Here is a 19,315-nt window from a genome sequence, read left to right as displayed (position 1 = left end):
TGAACCCTAGACGATGTCTTTCAGAGCTGGCTCTCACGACTGGACTGGAGCATTGGCCTTGCTATATTCGCCCTGGACTCCGCATATTTCTGATTTGAAAACACTCTTGCAACCAGCTCGGGAGGAAAAAAGCCTTTACAGCGTCACTCTCAAAAGGAACAGACAGCCTACATAGGGTCTGGTTACGGACGTGAATGCAGGTGTCATGCTCGATTCGGCTGTTATGATTGTCAACTTGGATGAAGAGATACCCTGCCCAGTCTGGTCTAATCTGCACTCGATGACGGATATAAGATTACTTCGGTGGGTGTAGTAGCAACAGCAATGGAACCTACTCGTGAACAAAGGGATTGGACTTTTGTTTGGCGCACGCCCACAGCAATTCGGATCTCAGATAAGAGTTTCTAAGGTGGAATTCAGATGATATGAAGTATCAAGCTCTTTGAGACTTAATAATAGGCTTGATTCGCTATGTTTGCATTGTTCCATTTATAATTGTTGTCTATAGATATGTCTTAATGATATAATACAAATATGATTATGCTAGGCTTTTTGCACGCATTATGCATGAAACGCGACACCGGTCTCGGCACTGGTAGCCTCTGACTCCCCCGCCGCGACGAACTCGAAGCCCAGGGCGCGCCAGTTCAACTCCTTGCGCCAATGTAGGCCGTAGTACTCCCGATTCTTCGTCGAGGCATCTTCAGTACCGCCCTCAGCCGTCTCCACTGGATGGTCAGACCCAGCCTCAACGGGCACCGGCTTGACCACGGGCTCCGAGGCTAGACCGCCGGACACCATCCGGCCGCGGCGCGGGAATATCACCGCACGGAACCGCGAGAGAAGCAGCCCCATACAGCAGCAGATGCACGGCTCATGCGACAGATACACATCCAGGTCGTTGCAGAGATAGCCTCCCTGCTCGCGGGAGCGGATCCGCGGCCCCACACCTCCTGCACCTCCACTCCCACCTGCCTCTACCTTCTGTTCATCCGCCTCCTTGTGGTGATGGAGGTGGATCGCATGTGCCTCTGTCTCGGTAGTCTTCTGATACTTCTCCGGCGGCGGCGCAACCGCATCCTCCCCCTCTTCATCTGCTCCTCCCGTCCCCGTCCCCGTCTCCGTCTCCACGGAGGAGAGCGGAACATCCGACTTCCGGAGAAAGTACTCCTCTAGCCCGTACAACACGGGTCGGATCTTCTGCCGTCGAGAACCCGGCTTGTCCTCCCGCCGCTTGCTCGAGATCAACTCCACCGCCCGCATCAGCGCATGCAGCTCCGGACCCCCCTCCCAGTCGGCATTGTACGTCCCGCAATGCGGACTCGGCCCGCTGCCGCCCGCGATCTCCGCCTGCGCGGGGTTGCCCCCCTCCCGCCGGGAGTACCGGCCGTCCCCGGCGACGGCCACGATCGCGTCGGTCCAGCTGCTTCCTTCTTCGGCGCCTTCGGTCGAGTCCTCAGGGACGGGTTCCAGTTCCGGGTCCACGACCACGGCGCCCACCCCGCGGCCGAGACCGCTTCGCTCCGCCTGGGCGGCGACGGCCTGCGCTAGAGCCAGGTAGCGGCCGGCTTTCGGGGCGATGGCGTCGCGGACCCGGGAGAGGATCTGGGGTGGTGGGGCGATCAGCGCGCGCGGCGCGGCGGGGTTGAAGACTACGGGCCACATTTTGGAGGACCAGTGCTCGGCTTGTGTGGGGGTCAAGGGGGGTTGCATTGGGACGGTTATCGTGTGGAGGGTGATGTTGCTGGTCGCAGGCGTGGTGGTTTCGGCGGCTGCGGGTGGTGGTGCTGGGGTGGATGGCAAAGAGGGACCGGCGGTCGGGGTTTGGGGGAGCGGGGTTTCTCGGGGCGGCGGTACGAAGGGGGCCAGGAGGGTCTGTAGGGCCTCTGGGGCAGGGAGTGGAGACGGAACGAGGACGAAGATGGTTTGCGAGGGGAGGTAGCCTTCCTTGAGAAGGGCGGGGCGGAGTGACTCGGGGATCTGGTTGTGCTTGGCGAAGCGGCGGAGGTGATTTAGGGGGTGGGAGGAGTCGCGGGGGAAGGCGGAGTCGAGGGCTCTATTTTTACTGGTCAGTGATTGTTCTTGTTATTGTTGCAGATAGAAAGGAAGCTAGCAGGGATGGGGAAGGGGGAAACTGACTTGATGACTTTCGACGCGGTCTTGACGTTGACTTCAGCGACGTACGCGCCCGCTGGCCGAAATCGTGAGCTGATTGAGCGAAACCCGATTCACCTGCAGACGTACCGTATTCTTCAACTGGGCGAGTCTCCTGTACGGAGCGAATGGGAACCACTTCGCCCACGAGGGGTTGAACCTCGCGCAGGATGTTCTCCGCATCCATCGTGAGAGTAATCAGAATGGTATAGACTTGTCGTGAGAGACTGCAGTGTTAGCAAAGAGATGTCGAGCAAATCGGCAGTGAGGAATCAGTTCCATATGTATAAAGACGACTCATGCCTTGCGCTGGGGTGAGCAACCAGGTATAGCCACTGCAGACTGAGCCTCTGGCTGATAGTACCATGGAGGTCTGAACCGCAAAGATGGTTTTCCATGGATGGAAGCTTCCGCAACCCTGAGCCCTGTACCCTAAGCCCTATGTTTGACCAGTACAGTTTAGTGCAGACTTGGTGAATCGTAGACGTCATGCAGCGCCAACCACTTCAAGTATGGTTCTATTCGAAGTACGTATCCAGAGCTCGATTGACTACGTAGACACGACGCACATGTAGAGAGTGTGAGAATTCGGACTCAAATCCGAGGAAATGCAGGCTGTACAAGAGTTATAATTCAGACGAACAAGAGAAGGCAAAGCGCAGGAAAAACACTTGAAAGGAAAAGAAAACAAGCCGTATGGATATAAATCACTTGATCGCCGTCGTGTCCATGCACAAAAACAACATCAACTCCAAGCCCCATGTATGTGTATGTATGTACTAGTACAGACACTGATGAAACGTCCGCGGTTACGCCCCCGTGCGGGCTGCTCTCCGAGACTCAAATTCAAGGCAAGCCATATAAGAGGAAAGTGGTTGAAAAATAAAAATACCCAGGACATGCACAATTCAACTATCCCGTTGAATTGCATACCCATCGCAGCGCTCTACCAGGCTCTGGTAATAGTCCACGAGCACTTCCGGTTCGGGAACAATGCGCCATTCGACGCGGAAGAGAAATTCTAGCTCCAGCAGTGCCAACTCGGTCATGCTGATGCCCCCAACCCGTGCGTAGGTCTTGTTGGTCCAGAAACTGTCGCTCAAACCCTTGCTGGCCACTGTAGCGCTGGTAATCAAGAACCGATGGATTGTCAGACTGGAAACCGTGAAGGCGGGATACATGGCACAGAGCCGATCGATATAGTATACCATGCTGAGCAGGATCGGGGGCGAGAGTGTGGCGTGGGTCGTGAGTCGTTGCAAGTAGTCATGAACGGAGATGCGGGGTGGCGTGCGAGAGTGAAAGCGAGTCAGCCGGCCTTGATGAAGGGGGATTTTATCGTTGAATCGGATCAGTTCCATCAGCATGCTGGAGATTAACACAACTAGATCCCGAGCATCAGCCAGCTCGTATTGGGCCGGCAGCAACTTCACAACGGGCTTTTCCGGGCGTAACCGTTTGCTCTGAGAGCCTTCCAGGTCTGCATGGCCCATTGCACCGGGCCGCGTCCCATCGTTGGTCGGGCCGTTGGGGCTGTTACGCTTATTGGACCCTGAACCAACGCTGCTGGGAGCCGGCATGGGAGGCGTAGCAGTTGAATAGGAGGCAGGGGCAGGGGCAGGGGCGGAAGAAGCGGCAGCGGTGGCGGCGGTGGCGGCGGCTGCAGGAACAGACGTTTGCGAAGGAGCAGTAGGGTGAGGGTGATGGTGACTGTGCTGGTGGGAGGCGGGAATGGCGGCGTCAGACGTGATGCTACTTCCGCCCCCAGAGGAGGTCAGCCCGGCGGACATCCGACCGCGAGGCAGATCCCCTGAGGGCCCCGAAGGGAAATGACCGACGGTGTGCCGCTTTAGAGCTGATCGCAGCTCTTCAATGGCGGCGCGGGAAGAATGGAGATCGAAACGATGTCTGGACGAGGCAGCAGGAACGGGCCCGGAGGGCTCATACTGGTCATGTGAAGGAATGGAGGTCGTCGTGGTCGAAGGGCGACGAGAACGCGGACGGGGAGAGGAGGAGGAAACCGCCGAGGAGGAGGATAAAGGGATGGAAGGTTGGGAATGCGAAGAATGAGGAGCAGATGGAGGATGAGGAGGATGAGGAGGAGGAGGAGGATGGTGTGTGTGAGGAGAGGCGGGAGATGGGCGCAAGGCGGCGGAAGGTGAAGGCGATGAAACTAGCATCTCCGCCCAACGAGACCACCACGTGGGCGCACGACTAGACGACGTGCAACGAAGCTGGCAGACGCTGCGAAACCTTGTGCTGCGGCGAGAGGCAAGGGCGGCGTGCACAGACACATTGTGATCTGTGGGGAATGGATAGGGGAAGGAAAACTTCGACTCTTTTGGGCGCAAAAGAGGAAGAAGCCGTACACAACAAATATACTGTACTGAGTAAGATAAGGGAAGAAGAAAAGTGGAGGTGAGAAGAAGAGGAGAAAAGGAGGAGTAGGAAGAAGAGGAGAAACGAAAAATAAAACAATGACGCTGATCAGGGAAGTCGAACAAAGAGGGGGGAACTACTCCGTAGTCCGTACACTACGTACTAGTACCGTACCTAGTACAATGCCAAGTTCCATTCGAGTTTTTTTTTTTTTTACTTCAAGGTTCGTCCTGCGACTTTATCACGACATCTTACGGGTAATTACCAATACCACACTGCTTCCATGTGGAGAGAAATTCCTCTCTCTCCCTCCAGTCTTTTGCTTGTCAAGGGGTCCAAGCCACCAATTAGAATCAATTAGTGTCCAGGTGAATACCAGTCATACGGGCTTATCGGCACCACCGTCCGTAGCGTATTACACAGAAGCCACCATCGATACATTCGCCCCGCCCCGTACGGAGCGCGCAGTGCGGCTAATGGATTGATTGATTAGGAGTGAATTCATTGGAGATAGTCAAGGATCTCGGGGTTGGCGTAAGCAAGGAACCTGACCCTTTGCCTATTGGCAGGGGTCTATGGATGTATCCTCCAGCTTCTTCATGATGGGTGTCCATTGATGAGAGAGGGATTCGTCCCGGTAACTACGGAGTACTAGGTAGGAAAAGACACTCTTTCCCATGGTCTCCCCTTTATAGCCCAAGTCAGCTGTCAACTGGTGATCATGCGCTTCGAATCTTTGCTTTCACCCATACGAGCGAGCGGTCTGGATTGACACACACACCCACTTTAACTCCGAGATGGTCTCCAACCCCAACCCTCCAGGGTTCAACTTTTGGGGTTACACATTTCTTGCTCCCTCTTTCGGTTTGACCGACCTGGACCTCGTGGGAACACCGAGCTCAAACTCAATTCGTGGTTGAGCAATGGCTGTATACCATTGGCTCCGTTGCTACACAAGCCTCAGTGTCTCGTAACATGATATTGCAACACCAGCATTGCGAGAGAGAGAGAGGTATTGGTCTCCTCGACGCCGATAATCGACGGTAGGGCTGAATCACATGACTGTATTGTGCATAAGGTACTCACATCACATCCTAATAACACAGAGTGAGTCAGCTATGTCGAGAATCAGGTGACATCACCTGATAAGACGCCGAAAGCGGTCAGCGGCCGGCAACGGACAGCGAGCTATCGACAGCTGCATCAACCACTCAATCATTTGGAGCTGTTCGTGGTGAGATCGATTTCTGGTTGCTTGTGATTCCCCGTTCTCCATCTGTCTTCGAAAACACCTGTTCATCGGACTTTGCTTTGCTTGGTTGGTGGTGCTTCACGAGTCGCATTTCTGGACCCCTCCCCAGTCCCCCCCAGTCGCCGAGGGTCTTCGCCGCCGTGACATTGACCAGTTATCATTTCATCCTCCATCCATTCCATTGCCATTCAACCATCGTTGCCAACTAGCTGATCGTCAAAGCTACTTTCTCGTTGTGAGGGGAAGTCTACATCAAATTAAATTGAAAAGTGTCCGGTTAAATTCTATACCTGTGTCTCTCACCCCCATTGTTTCTCGGCGCAATCAGCGCTCCTCCTGTTTCTCGACGTAATTGATCCCACGGCCCTCCCGCGGGAGGCGGCGACTTCGGACCATGACCCGCGCTTCAACGCCTCCGTTGCTGCTTCAACTCCAGACAGCAGATTCCCTACCAGCACAGGCGGCGGCTTTGCGAAGCTTAAAGAATGAGACCATAGGCCATAACCAACGGAAAGAGGCCTGGGTGCGGTGGGGGATCATCCCCGTACTAGCCAATATTCTCGCAGCCCGCCATGGCAAGGATATTGTTACACCAGAAGTCAACGGAGCCGCGAAGCTTCGTTGTCCTCAGTCCGAGGAAGATGAGACATGCTTACAAGCGATCGTCATCATGGGGAGCTTAGCACAAGGTACTGGTATTCCGAGACTGTTGCATGCAGTGACTGATTTGGTCTCGACACAGGCGGTGCCTCTTTTCTGTCCCCTATCCTTGCCAGCGGCATACTCTCGACCCTCCTATCCATACTGTCCAAGCCTGACTGCCCGACTTTCTATATTCATCCGATACTTCGAACATTGAATAACGTTGCCGACCGACTACCGCTACAAAGCCAACAACGATCTTTTAAAGATACCCGCTTGGCCGATCTCGTCTTCTCCAGCGAGTATATTGGTTGCTTCTCTCGCATCCTAGGTCGCGACTACGGCAACCACCGCGATCAAGCAGCAATTGAGCTCGCCGCATCCCTCATCGGGAAGTTGTGTACGGAGGAATCTCACAAGGCGGTCTTGGCTGAGTGCGGAGTACTGGATGCCTTGGCGGTAAAAGTTGCCTCGTTCGTGGTCGCGCAGGGGTTTGTCTATCCTGGTGCCGAGGAGCATGTTCAAGAGCCTGGAGCTCTGGGGTCCCTACCGCCCCCGGCACCCCCGGGCGCAAAACTGGCGCCTATCCTCCGCGCTGTTACCGTCATTGTGGAGCATTCTAAGTGGCGCGCGGAGCATTTTCTCTCTTCGCCGGGGATCGTGACTGTGTTCCCCAAGCAATTGGCCGAATTTGCTCCGTGGGACATCAAGCGAGGACCATGGGGTGCGATTTACCTGTCGGGCTCGGCTGTACCCCGACATGCAGGTGCCAGCCCGTTGGAGCATCTACTGCCATCGGTGCCGCTGGCGCAGAACAAGGCCTCTCCCAGCACCTCCAATTTTCCTCCCCTTGGCCACCAGGGTACCACACATCGCCGACACAGCCACTCGTTTCCGACGCCGCTCCCTAGCTTCGAAATGCCTTCTGCTGAGGACGAAGAGAATGCGGTCGTGCCATGGCTTTTGTACATTGTCCGTAGCGAGAGCGGGATGGTGCGGTTGATGGCGGCACGTCTTGCCACAGTTCTGTTCCGTCTTGGCCTTACAAAGAAGCATCGCGTATCTATGCTATGTTACTTGATGATTCCTATTTTGATTCGCATGCTGGATAAGGATTATGAAGTGACCGCCGATGACGGGGTGCAATATGGGGGCTTGATTCCTTCATCCGAGCGTCTCAGAGAAGAAGCCCCGTTCGTGCTGGCATTATTAGTGATTGATGATCACGAATTGCAGAGACATGCTTATGAGGGAGGCGCTATCAAGAGGTTGTCGCAGCTGTTGAAAGAAACCTACAACCCAGTTCAAGACACCGTCCGCCCCATGTGGCATGCGGACGGTGAAGAGGGCCTGCTGGGCCCAGACACCACCTCCCCAGAATGCCAGCTCGGTCCTCCGGGCTTTTCACCGATCCACTGCCATGTCATGCGATATCGTGAGAACATCCTCAAAGCCTTGGCGGCTCTGGTTCCCTTCAAGGACGAATATCGCAAAGCCGTCTGTGAGAACGGGGTGGTGCCATACATTATCGACTCTCTCAAGCCGTGCTCAGATGAATTGTCGGGGGACACGTCGACTCCAAAGAACACTGTGGCTGATGGCAACCCCACACCCACCCTGCTGGCAGCCTGCGGGGCCGCACGCATGCTCACTCGTTCGGTGAGTGTCCTCCGCACGAGTCTGATTGATGCGGGCGTTGCGACGCCCTTGTTTATCTTGATTAAACACCCCGACATTGAGGTCCAGATTGCAGCGACGCAGGTCATTTGTAACCTGGCTTTGGACTTCAGTCCAATGAAAGAGGTCAGTCAATTGATCATTCGGTTCTTTCTCGTGCACTGACTTTTATCCGCGCATAGGCAATTATCTCGGCCGATGTTCTTCCCATTCTGTGTGAACATGCTCATTCCCAAAGCACAAAGCTGCGGATAGAATCGCTGTGGGCCCTGAAGCATGTTGCATATAACTCGACCAATGATGTAAAGATAAAGATCATAGAAGGACTAGGTGCGGAATGGATCAAACAGGTCATCACCCAGGATCCTACCACTGCCTTAGCCAAGCGCGGAATGGACGAGGAGGCGGACAGCAGCACCAGCGCGGGCATGAGCCGAGCCAACTCGGCTGGAGAGCAGGTAGACCTGTTGAACCCGGTGGAGAGCGGTGGAGACGAGGATATGAAAATGGCCGATACGGTGCCCTCGCACAAAATTAGTCTCGACATGTTCCTTCCGGATGCCACCCGGCGACGCAAGTTGACTTTGCAAGGCGATTTGGACCAGACGACGCGGGCTCGACAGGACGATATTGCGGTCCAGGAACAAACCTTTGACCTACTGCGCAACATCATCTGCGGGCCCGGTGCGTTTGAGATGATCGACCATTTGTTCAAGGAGATTGGGCAGGATCTGCTTCTGGATGCGCTGGCAGACAAGCTGCGGCCGCGTTCCATCTCCCTCCCGCCTCGACGAGATGTACCGACCTCGCGGACGATGTCCGTACCGACGGAGATATTGGTGTCGGTGACGTACGTGATCATCCATCTGGCGGCAGGCCTACCGCGACACCGACAACTGCTTCAGATGCACCGGGATTTGTTGAAGTATCTGATGACATACTTCAACCACAGCCAACGGGATGTACGGATCAACTGTGTGTGGGTGGTGATCAACCTGGTGTATCAGGATGATTCGAGCGACCGGGACGGATGTCGCGATCGAGCGATCCGGATGCGGACGATGGGAGTGATGGATCGGTTGGCCAGTCTGGACGATGACCCCGACTTGGATGTGCGCGAGAGAACCAAAACGGCCCAGGATATGCTGAATTCCTTGACCCATGCATAGCGATGATTCTGTTGGACAGTGGGATGCTGCGGTTGCGGTAGGCGGCGTTGGATGGGACCTTGATGTATAAAGATCTGGAAGTGATGACGATGTAGATCTGTAGCTACAATTATACTCGCACTACAGTTGGTGCTATGCTGTAAAGTTGGGCTTGCTGTGTATGTAGGATTGAGCGCAAATGATTTTTCCTGTGATGCCTTATCTTATCGCGATAAGATAAACAAACAATCGACGTCATTGCTACTCCATCACCTAATTTATGTGCTCTTGTCCCCCTCACTCAATTCTCTCCTCACTTTCGCACAATCTCTCCAAACCCGATTCAAATCCTTATCATGGCACCCGTCCCCATCTCAATTCTCCGGGCTCTTTCCATCACGGACCCCGCCAAAGCCAGCCTGTCCACCTCCGGCCTAGGCTCCGGCTTCACCAGCACCGGCGCCATCCGCGCCACGGTGCCCGGCCCAGACGGCCGCGACGAAGAACGCCGCTACTTCGTCAAGACCTCCGCCGATGGCACCTCCGCGGCAGAGATGTTCCGCGGGGAGTACGAGTCCCTGAATGCTATCGCCTCGAGCGTGCCGGGCTTCTGCCCACGGGCATTAGCCTGGGGGAGCCTGGACGACGACGACGACGACGACTCATCCACCTCACCCCCCAAGAAAAAGAGCTACTACCTCCTAACCGAGTACCTCGAACTCGGCGGCGGCAGCGGCCGTCGCACGAGTGATTCTTCCTTTACCCTCGCGCACCGACTCGCCCAACTCCACTCCACGCCCGCCCCACCGGACCCGGAGACCGGGCGACGACGGTTCGGATTCCCCGTGCCGACGTTCTGCGGGGACACGAAGCAGCCGAACCGATTCTGCGATGACTGGGCGTATTTCTACGCGAATGAGCGGCTGCGCACGATCCTTGAGAGCTCGGAGCGGCGGAATGGGCGGGACGGCGGGTTACGGGAGTTGGTGGAGCGGACGGCGGGGACGGTCGTGCCCCGGCTGTTGGGGAGGGGGCATTTGGGGGGTGGGGAGGGGATTGTGCCTGTGGTGGTGCATGGGGATCTGTGGAGTGGGAATGCGGGGAGGGGGAGGATTGTGGGGGGACTTGAAAGCGACAAGGCCGGGGATGTGGTCTATGATCCCTCGGCGTGCTATGCGCACAGCGAGTTTGAGCTGGGGATTATGCGGATGTTTGGTGGGTTTGGAGCCAAGTTCTTTGAGGAGTATCACAGGTTGGTGCCGAAGACGGAGCCGGTGGAGGAGTATGAGGATCGGGTGAGGTTGTATGAGTTGTATGTTCTTCTGCCTTCGTGTTGATCAATGGGGTTGGATAGGGCTGACTTGCTACAGGTATCATCATCTGAATCATCATGCGATCTTTGGGGCGGGGTATCGGTCGGGGGCTGTGTCGATTATGGAGAAGTTGTTGAAGAAATATGGTTGAATGAGGTGATTGAGGCGATTGAGGCGATTGAGTTAGAGGGAGATTGAGTGATGGCTGTAGTTGACAATGACTCTGTTATAGTTCTGGATTAATAATCTTATCTGATGACACCATCGATTGTCGTCATTATTTATTTCCCTCTTCTCCTCCTTGACCTTCCATTCTGCATCTTCCAACCATAACCATTGATCCCCCAATTGAATTGAGATTATTCCCCTCGTCAACATGCCAGTCCCCGATGCCGATATCCACCCCGAGGCCACTGGCCCCGCCAAAGCTCTAGTCGCCAACCACCAAGCCGAACAGCCCCTAAAGTTCTATGCGGGGTGGTTCTGTCCGTGAGTCTCTCCGTCTAGGCTATCTATCTATTAACTACTACCAATATACTAACTCACGCCTCCCAGCTTCGGTATTTCCCCCACCCACCCATCCACCCACCATCCTACACCCTAACCCCAAGACCCAAACTAAACCAAAACCCCCAGTCCAACGCGTCTGGCTTGCCCTCGAAGAGAAACAGATCCCGTACCAATACATCGAAGTGAACCCCTACCACAAACAACCTTCCTTCCTCGCCCTGAACCCGCGCGGCCTCGTCCCGACCATCACCTCCCCGGATACCTCCTCCACTGCGCGCCCGCTCTACGAGTCCACCGTCATCCTCGAATACCTCGAGGAAGCCTACCCGACGCACACGCCCGCCCTCCTCCCGCAGGACCCGTACCTCCGCGCCCGCGCCCGCATCTGGATCGACTACGTCACCTCCCGCATCATCCCCGCCTTCCACCGCTTCCTCCAGCATCAGCCCCTGCCCTCCTCGTCCCAGGGGGGTAATGGTAATACTGGGGCGGATGAGCTCCAGACCCTCCGCACGGAGTTTCTAGCCACGCTGAAGGAGTTCACGCGGGAGCTGCACCCGCAGGGCCCGTACTTCCTGGGCGAGGAATTGAGTCTGGTGGATGTGGTGCTCGCGCCGTGGGCGGTTCGGTTGTGGGTGTTTGATGAGTTCAAGGGGGGGTTGGAGATTCCGGCGCCGGGGCAGGCGGGGACTGAGGAGGAGGAAGGGGTGTGGGAGCGGTGGCGGCGGTGGGTGGCGGCGGTGGAGGGGAGGAGGAGTGTGAGGGAGACGCTGAGTGAGAGGGACTGGTATTTGCCGATTTATCGGCGCTATGCGGAGGATAAGGCGCAGAGTGAGTTGGCGAGGGCTGTGCGGAAGGGGAGGGGGGTGCCTTGATTTGGTTCGGGGACGAGGGGTATGGTGGGTGTGGTATGTGCTTGGTGTCTACTAGGTAGTCTAGGTCTAGGGCTAGATGGTATAAGACTTGTGGAACAGGTGAAGGAGATATCATTGGGACTTATCTATCTAATCAAACAGTGGAAATCTCCCTCCCAGCCAGGCTTACTCTTGCGCGGAAACCGTTTGGCTTCGATGATTACCACCTTCTGCCAACGGCCCACCACATTATGCTTGTGAAGCACATTGGCCGTGTATCTGGCCCTCTGGTGTGTGTATGACTCTCGTTTCACGCCATCACCAGCGTGGAGGTGAAAAGTTAGTGTTGCGGAATTCTGAGCCAGCAGTGGTCGCACTGCTTGCTCATATGGGTGATGTCCATTCTGCACAGGATGAATAATGTGTTCGCATGAATGGGCATCCTAGAAATACTGGAGTTCTCAAACCCCTCACATCTTGTGTCCAATGTCAGAAGTTCGTCGCGCGGAAAGCCAGCTAAAAGTGTACTACTGTAAGTGTCACACAACCAGTAAGTTGAAGACTTTCGAACCCGGTTGAGCTGTACTCCAGTAAACTCCCAGCTTGTCTCCTGGCAAGGGCTCAGTAGTTCATCTGTACATCGCTATCGATTGATTATGGACATTAGCAAAGATGTGCGCTTTGTGCAGGTTGCTTAGCCGTCATAATGGTTCCCGGGGTATGTAGGAGTACTGCAGCGTTGCATGGTAACCTTATCCTCGAGAGCATAGACTCCTATACATCATGCAGACCTCTAGCTGCCCTGTTCATTGGCAGCCATAAGAAGCAGGGCCAGATGCCGAGGCAGGCGGAACTGTGGAGATGATCGTATGAGACTCGCTGAGTCCATGATATATATGCAGGTACAACTTCGTAGTGGTTGCAAAAGGACCACAACCGGTCGCTAATCCCTGCGCCGTTGTACAGGATCATGCACGGCTCAAAGCTTAGAAGCTGTACCATTGCCAATTCGATGGGGTTTTCAGGTTTGAATTGTAACCTGTTCAACAGCCATGTAGCAGTGCAGCAGTGGTAGAATGCCGGATAAAAGAGGCTTTCTGGCTCAATGTTGAGCGAGGCGAGCATCCAAGACACCGCCAATCCTTGATAGGTTCCACTTCTAGTAGACATTCTTACAGGCTTTCATGTAAATGAGCCATGTTCGTCATCCCATCGCAAACCATAACCAGGTTTTCATTTGTCATAGCACCTAGTGCTGCAGAAACGAAATCCCCGAGGGGGGACTGATGTTGTTTCAGGTGCCCAGAAGGTCAGCCGAGCAACGAAGGCCGCGGCATCATTTTGTTTGAAGTCTGTGGCACTCTCACGCAGAGAGGAAGTACGTTAAAAGCCAAATCACGCAGCTGCAACCGCCATCCCATTCGAAAGGGATCGTTTGAAGGGGCCAGCGTTGCGTTCGGTAAATTCCATCGGATAGGTCTTAGTTCCTTCATGAAGACCTTTGGCTCTGCGGATGGAGGCGTCCGAGATAGTAGGATAATCCCTCCATTGCTATCTCTCGGACTTTGACTCTTGCTCCGCCTGCGGAACGGCAGGGGCCCGTATAGAAACTTTCCATACATCTCAATGCAGACACAAAAGCTGCCCAAGCTTAAGGCCGCTCCGTTCGATTTTCGAATCCACGGCCACGCACCGAATCAACAACCTCATCGGGCTGCTCTGGCACAGGGATGGAGGGGTAAATAGGAATCGACACTGCGGATTCCCCGGATAGAGCTCCGTAGAATCCGTCTGGTGGGTGATCACCCCCGCATGAACGTGTGGTAGCTCAGCGCGTTCGACCGTGACCATTTCTCTCATGAAGTTCTCTACCTAACTACTCTTTAGCAGCTGCTCAACATGCCTATCAAGCTGTTAAGTCAGTCAAGCCCACGCATGATGTTGATTGAACTCACTCTAAGCGTCGCCATATTTTTGCCGAAGCAATGACAGAGCAACCAAAGATATCAGGGGGGGGGGTGCTGGAGGAACAGAGGAGAGACATGGGCGAGACACCCTTGTATGCAAGGTACTGGTCTGTGTCCCTCTTCTGCAAGCGGTCCTGGAGCGTGGCGAAGTCTCCATTGCAGTCCTCGAGACTTCGATGAGTCCGACGTGGACAGGTATACCGATGGCCTGTGCAAAACGCTAACGAGCTTCGTCAGATATCGACTCTGAATTCAGTGCTCGATAGCTTGTTTTCCCTGTGATTATGGGTTGATATCCGCGGCCGCACTACTGCATCGATCCAAGCTTTCTTTCCTGTGGCATGAGTTAGAGCCATGCAGTAGAATAGGCCTGAATGACGCTCACTGCGTCAAAATTGATGCTTGAGGACTTAGACGCCGGTCTATGGTTGATGAATACCACAATTGTAATTTGGGGTATTTCTTCCAGTGTGTGTGACTACTACGAGCCTATTGGGCTTCCTCATGGGTGCTGGCCACTGAGTAGAGAAGCAGATCGGATATGAAGTGTCTCTCTGGCGCTGAGAGGGCTTCTGAATCAAGATCTTCGTCTAGATGATAAGTTTATTGCTGCATAACATGGTGCGTGGCCGTGAGTATAGTAGAGAGAGAAGAAAGGACGATGAAGAAGGAAGAAGGAAAGCTGAAAGAAGGAAAGATAGAAGAAATGAAGCTTGGTAGATGTGAGACTTAGAAGATGGAAGAGAGGAGAAGGAGAAGGAGATCGGACAGTTTTGAGAAAAGATTGGTGATTGCGGTGGAAGCGAAATGGGTGAAGAGATTGATCCAGGCTTGGTGGTTGTGAATAAGACAATAGCCATGGGAATCGATAATCTAGGATGGGAATGGTTCTACCGTATTCACAAGGGTGAGTTTGTGACACGCAGTGGTTGCAAGTTCTTGGATAACCACATAATCAATTGAATATCAGGGTTATAGGTGAGTTGGTCCAGAATCACAGCAGTTGATTGAATTATCTAAAGCCTCTGGGAGGTGTAGCCTTCAGGTAAGCACTCTATTATCAGGGCAAGATGTTGGGCACAAGCTAGTTCGATGGCAAACCATACTAAGCCTTCACTCTCAAAGAGAATGCTCCCGTCAATCTCAAGTCGCGAGAGCTTGCTCCAACATAGACCTGGTATTTCCCAGAAGCAACAAGCCATTGCTGAGCAGCCACGTCCCAGTATGAAATGTCGCGACGACGCAGGTTGAACGTAACAATAGACTCCTGTCCTGCCCGTAGTTCAACACGCTCGAATCCGCGGAGCTGACGAACAGGTTGATCTGCGGCATCTGGGAAGCCAAGGTACAGCTGGGGAACCTCCGCACCTGCAAGCGTGCCATTATTGGTGATGCGCGCAGAGACGGTTCCCACAACGTCCCATAGATCACTGTTTCCACCGACGGTATGGTTACCTCGGGGAGCTCTGGTCGTGGCAGAAGGGGTCTTGATGGCGAGATCCGAGTACTTGAAAGTGGTGTAAGAAAGACCATGACCGAATGGGTATCTGGGAGTAACGTTCTTGGCGTCGAAATAGCGGTAGTCAATGTAGACTCCTGTGGATGCAGTCAGCGTTTATAGGCCAAAGAGCACCGATACCCGAAGATCAACGACGACTTACCCTCAGTAAAGTTGCATTGAGCAGTGTAGCAGAGCTCCACATTGTAATCACTCTCGTTCTTGGCGATAGTGTGGATAAGACGGCCGGAAGGGTTCACATCACCATAGAGAAGGTCCACAATCGCGTTGCCCGACTCTTGGCCCAGAATAGATCCGTAGAGAACTGCCGTCACGTTGTCGTGCTCAATCCACTGGTCCAGCAGTCGGGGCCCAACGGTGTTGACCACAACCACGGTATTATTACAGTTGTCTGCAACCGTGTTCACCATGGTGTCTTGATCCTCGTTATACAGCTCAGTGCGGTCGGCACCCTCACCTGACAGAGCATTGATGAAAACGAGGCAGACATCCGAGTTGGTAGCATAATTGGCATAGGAGGGTGACACGGCGGTACTGTCAGTTCCTTCTTGAATCAGCGTGGATCCTCCACTAGAGCTATAAGTATCGTTCATAATCCATCGCATCATAGTTGCATCTTGCGCAGCTCTGATAGTTAGGGCAACGTAAGGGGTAATCACGTAAGGAACAGATGCCTGTCCAGAGCCTGTGCCGGTGGCTAAATGTCCTTGGTAGGTCGGGCCAGACCCTTCGACGTTCATGGCAGCATTCGGACCTCCCATGACCGGGCCAGCATGGGCTCCAAAAACACTCATCACACGGGGCTTTTTCAACGGAAGAGTGCCTTCATTCTTCAACAAAGCCATCGACTTGGCTCCGTTCTCGCGGATCAGCTTGGAATGATTGCCTCGTACGTCCACATAGGCATCCTGATCTTGCATCGCAGGTTGAAGGCCGTTGTCCAGATTGACATGGTAATACCCAATAAGGTTTCTAATGGTCATGTCGTTCAAACGGGCCTCGGTGAGGGTACCATTCGACAGAAGAGTCTTCATTGTAGAAGTGCTCCAGATGCTGCTCGAGCCATAGTCCTCGCCGCCTAATGCTGATCCTTCGGCGCTGTTTTGCCCATTCATGTCGGGCCAGACCAGACCCGGAAAGCCAAGCTCTGTCTTGAGCGTCTTCATCAGGAGATCCGAGTTTTCGCAGCTGTAAGTGCCATTGACTTTGGTCATTGCGCACATGACGGCGCCAAGACCATTCTTCACTGCATCGTAGAAGGGCCAGAGGTATGTTTCGTGCAAGGTTTTGTCGTCTGCGTTGGAGGAATAGGGTGCCGAGTCGGAGTCCGAGGAGACAGTAGCACGCCGACTGAATGAACCGGAAGACTGAGGCCCAGGCGATGAAGAGTTGGAACCACCAAAGCCCATTCCCCCGGAAGGCATTCCTCCTCCACTTGCACCACCGGGGCCGCCGCCGCCACCACCACCGCCGCCGCCGCTGGAAGTCCGGTTGGTTTCTTGCTCGTAAAGAAGAAAGTGCTAGCAAATGGCGCAGTTAGAGTCAGCAAGCCCATAGTTACATTGTCCATGGATCATCTTACTTTGCCACCGGGGATCACTCCAGCATCGACATAACCCTTGGTAGACAGGCCAGTAGCCAGGCCATTTAGATAGGGATCAGGGCCGAATCCCTCGACATTACGACCACCCCAAGGAGTACGACCCATTGGCTGAGAAGTAGGACCAGCAACCACCTGAATGCCTTTGTTGTAGAACTCCGACCCAACTGCTTTGGCTTGAGCATATATGGCGTCGCGGTCCCAAGTCATAGCCAGAGCGGAGGACAAGCTGAAAGCAGAGACAAAGAAATAGTTCTGAAGTCCCATATCCCCATCAAGGAACTCTAGGGCACTGAAGTTACCATTGGACGAGCTAACACTGCTACCGGTGATCAAAGCCAGCTTCTGATCAGTAGTCAGTCCTGCAACGAAGGCAGATGCCTTTTCATATGCAGCCTCCCAGTCTCCCAGCGTTACTATTCGTTGTTTAGCATACTTTCAAGAATCATGATACATGGCCAGTCTACTTACCACCATTGGCCTTGAGTAGACCCGATGTTGAAGAATTCGTGGCGCTTGTCAAGCCAAGCAAGGCTGCCGTTACGGCAAATGAGATGAATCTCATCTTACCAGAAGAATATAAGAAAACGAAATCAATGAATGACTTTAGTCAGATGGTAGTATATGAATGAAAGAGCGAGTATGGCCAGCCAGTGGGAATGTGTAGAGATTCCTGACATCTTCTACGTAGGCACATGGCTCCATTTATAGTCCACATCTCTCGCAGTCTGCGTCAACCCTTCTTGTCCTCAAGCACTGTGCTTGTATGACAAAAAGAGAGGACGTTCCGACATTCGTGGTATGAAGTCCCTGGGTATTACGACGCGAGGCCCACCAGCAGTTTATCTGAACAGGTAATGTTCAAGGGCATCATTTCTTCCTATAGCCGATGCGGCAGTCGCAGGGTCGCGACTCGCAACATCTAGTCTGCGCTTGACGCCAAGTCGGATAAGCCGAGCGCGCGCGGGTGGTAGAAGCCATAGCAAAACGCCGAGACAAGGGGCTGAGCACGGCAGTCTGGCTTGTTACGGCATCCCGAAACCCCAGGTGACGCGTCACATCCAGTGATTGAAACCCACCGGCTCAGTCGCTTCTTGAAGTGAGCGCATCGACATCTTAGAAAGATAGGCTATGCTCTGAGATTCTCGCTGTTATTGGAGGTTGGACCGCAAAATTCCCATTAGTCAGCGGAAGGTATGTCGCATTAGGGTCAGGGACCAACAAGCCTCGGATGACCCGAATCGTGTACTGCCAGGTTCGCAATAGTATCATATCGATCCACGCGAATGAAGGGTTTCAAGTGAAATAAGCATAAGGAGCTAGTGAGCTTGTTCCGTGTTCATAGATAGGGCTGGCTAGTTTAGGCTGCTGGCGACCACCCACATTGTTCCGAAGCACCGTGTCTCAATGGTCTATCGTCTCGTCATTGTCCTAATTGAAGGGACGAGGAGATTGCTCAGGGTCGATGTCATAGCCCCTTGATGTGTCCTGCTGCTGTCGGGAAATCCTGTTTATCGTGTACTGCAAATTGCAGCAGTAAGTGCAGGCACATAATAAGATTCAATTGCTCAATGAGTCTTGGAAGATGTCGGTCAACGGTCCTTGGAGACCGAGGAATGGCCCTGGTTCGGCAAGCCCATTAGCATAAGTTCTAGGATGCATGAAGAAACAGGTAGACTCCAGCTTGAGCTTGCTATAATAGACACGCCAATGAAATGCGCGTAGTTCATCATGCACGAGAACAAGCTGGTGGGTCAAAGATGCATATCCAGCTAACATATAGATGAACTTAAGCTTGTAAGTTACTTGGTGACTTGTTGGAGAAACGAAGTAACCGAAATTGGCAAGACAACCTCTATTCACGTGACCAGCGCATCCGCCGCATCAACATCATCGGTCGTCATCCAGCGATTTCCAATTGCGACGAGTCCTTATAAAAGCGTTGCTATGGACTTACTTTACAGACGACGGACGGAGTCCCTTTTGTCTGAATTACTTTGACGATAACCGCTTCCAAAATCCACTGGCTCACTGAGATCCGATCCGCTGTCAAAGTCACACTCTGTGCCTGGAGAACCAGACAAAAGTAGATATGTCACTGCAACGATTGTACCGTGACGAGAACAGTGTGAACCTCCAAGAATAAGAAATGGATCGTTCTCCAGGTGGGAAAATTTACAAGGGGAAAGAAGATACAAGAAAGTAACCCGTGATGTTGCTTTTGGGGGGGGGGTGGAAAGTTGATTAATGCAGGTCTGTTCTCCCCTCCCCCCCTCTCTGTCTGTCTCTTTCAACCACCA

General features: G+C 53.7%; 6 protein-coding genes across 6 annotated transcripts; 3 read left to right on the top strand and 3 right to left on the bottom strand.

Annotated features, from left to right (window-relative positions):
* Nucleotides 1-561: 561 nt before the first annotated feature.
* BO66DRAFT_382264 (putative tRNA-specific adenosine-34 deaminase subunit Tad3) lies at nt 562-2,482 on the bottom strand (the record flags this gene model as incomplete). Its single annotated transcript, XM_025646002.1, has 3 exons — nt 2,245-2,482; nt 2,140-2,191; nt 562-2,056 (listed from the first exon to the last, which is right to left on the bottom strand). Exons 1-3 carry the CDS (start codon nt 2,339-2,341, stop codon nt 562-564), a joined length of 1,644 nt encoding a protein of 547 aa, XP_025499769.1. The 5' UTR covers nt 2,342-2,482.
* A 580-nt stretch (nt 2,483-3,062) lies between these two features.
* Nucleotides 3,063-4,660, bottom strand: phoB (regulatory cyclin phoB; the record flags this gene model as incomplete). Its single annotated transcript, XM_025646001.1, has 3 exons — nt 4,398-4,660; nt 4,176-4,368; nt 3,063-4,100 (listed from the first exon to the last, which is right to left on the bottom strand). The coding sequence occupies exons 1-3, from the start codon at nt 4,448-4,450 to the stop codon at nt 3,063-3,065; spliced, it is 1,284 nt and encodes a 427-aa protein (XP_025499768.1). The 5' UTR covers nt 4,451-4,660.
* A 1,077-nt stretch (nt 4,661-5,737) lies between these two features.
* On the top strand, nt 5,738-9,393 carry BO66DRAFT_357777 (armadillo repeat protein). The gene is made up of 3 exons (XM_025644909.1): nt 5,738-6,474; nt 6,528-8,230; nt 8,287-9,393. The coding sequence occupies exons 1-3, from the start codon at nt 6,180-6,182 to the stop codon at nt 9,271-9,273; spliced, it is 2,985 nt and encodes a 994-aa protein (XP_025499767.1). The 5' UTR covers nt 5,738-6,179; the 3' UTR covers nt 9,274-9,393.
* A 209-nt stretch (nt 9,394-9,602) lies between these two features.
* Nucleotides 9,603-10,854, top strand: BO66DRAFT_382255 (putative fructosamine-3-kinase). The gene is made up of 2 exons (XM_025646000.1): nt 9,603-10,564; nt 10,623-10,854. Exons 1-2 carry the CDS (start codon nt 9,609-9,611, stop codon nt 10,714-10,716), a joined length of 1,050 nt encoding a protein of 349 aa, XP_025499766.1. The 5' UTR covers nt 9,603-9,608; the 3' UTR covers nt 10,717-10,854.
* A 41-nt stretch (nt 10,855-10,895) lies between these two features.
* On the top strand, nt 10,896-11,766 carry BO66DRAFT_474562 (uncharacterized protein; the record flags this gene model as incomplete). The annotated part of the gene is made up of 3 exons (XM_025653149.1): nt 10,896-11,054; nt 11,121-11,125; nt 11,202-11,766. Coding segments are annotated over exons 1-3 (681 nt in total), but the record flags the coding sequence as incomplete, so codon positions are not given.
* Nucleotides 11,767-14,914: 3,148 nt separating this feature from the next.
* Nucleotides 14,915-17,580, bottom strand: BO66DRAFT_357767 (putative beta-glucosidase D; the record flags this gene model as incomplete). The annotated part of the gene is made up of 5 exons (XM_025644908.1): nt 14,915-15,492; nt 15,558-16,709; nt 16,851-16,935; nt 16,998-17,431; nt 17,487-17,580. The coding sequence occupies 5 exons, from the start codon at nt 17,578-17,580 to the stop codon at nt 15,002-15,004; spliced, it is 2,256 nt and encodes a 751-aa protein (XP_025499764.1). The 3' UTR covers nt 14,915-15,001.
* Between the last annotated feature and the right edge of the window lie 1,735 nt (nt 17,581-19,315).

Source organism: Aspergillus aculeatinus, assembly GCF_003184765.1.
Source record: "Aspergillus aculeatinus CBS 121060 unplaced genomic scaffold BO66scaffold_55, whole genome shotgun sequence".
Lineage (NCBI taxonomy): Eukaryota > Fungi > Ascomycota > Eurotiomycetes > Eurotiales > Aspergillaceae > Aspergillus > Aspergillus aculeatinus.
This window is presented reverse-complemented; position numbering and strand designations above follow the sequence as displayed.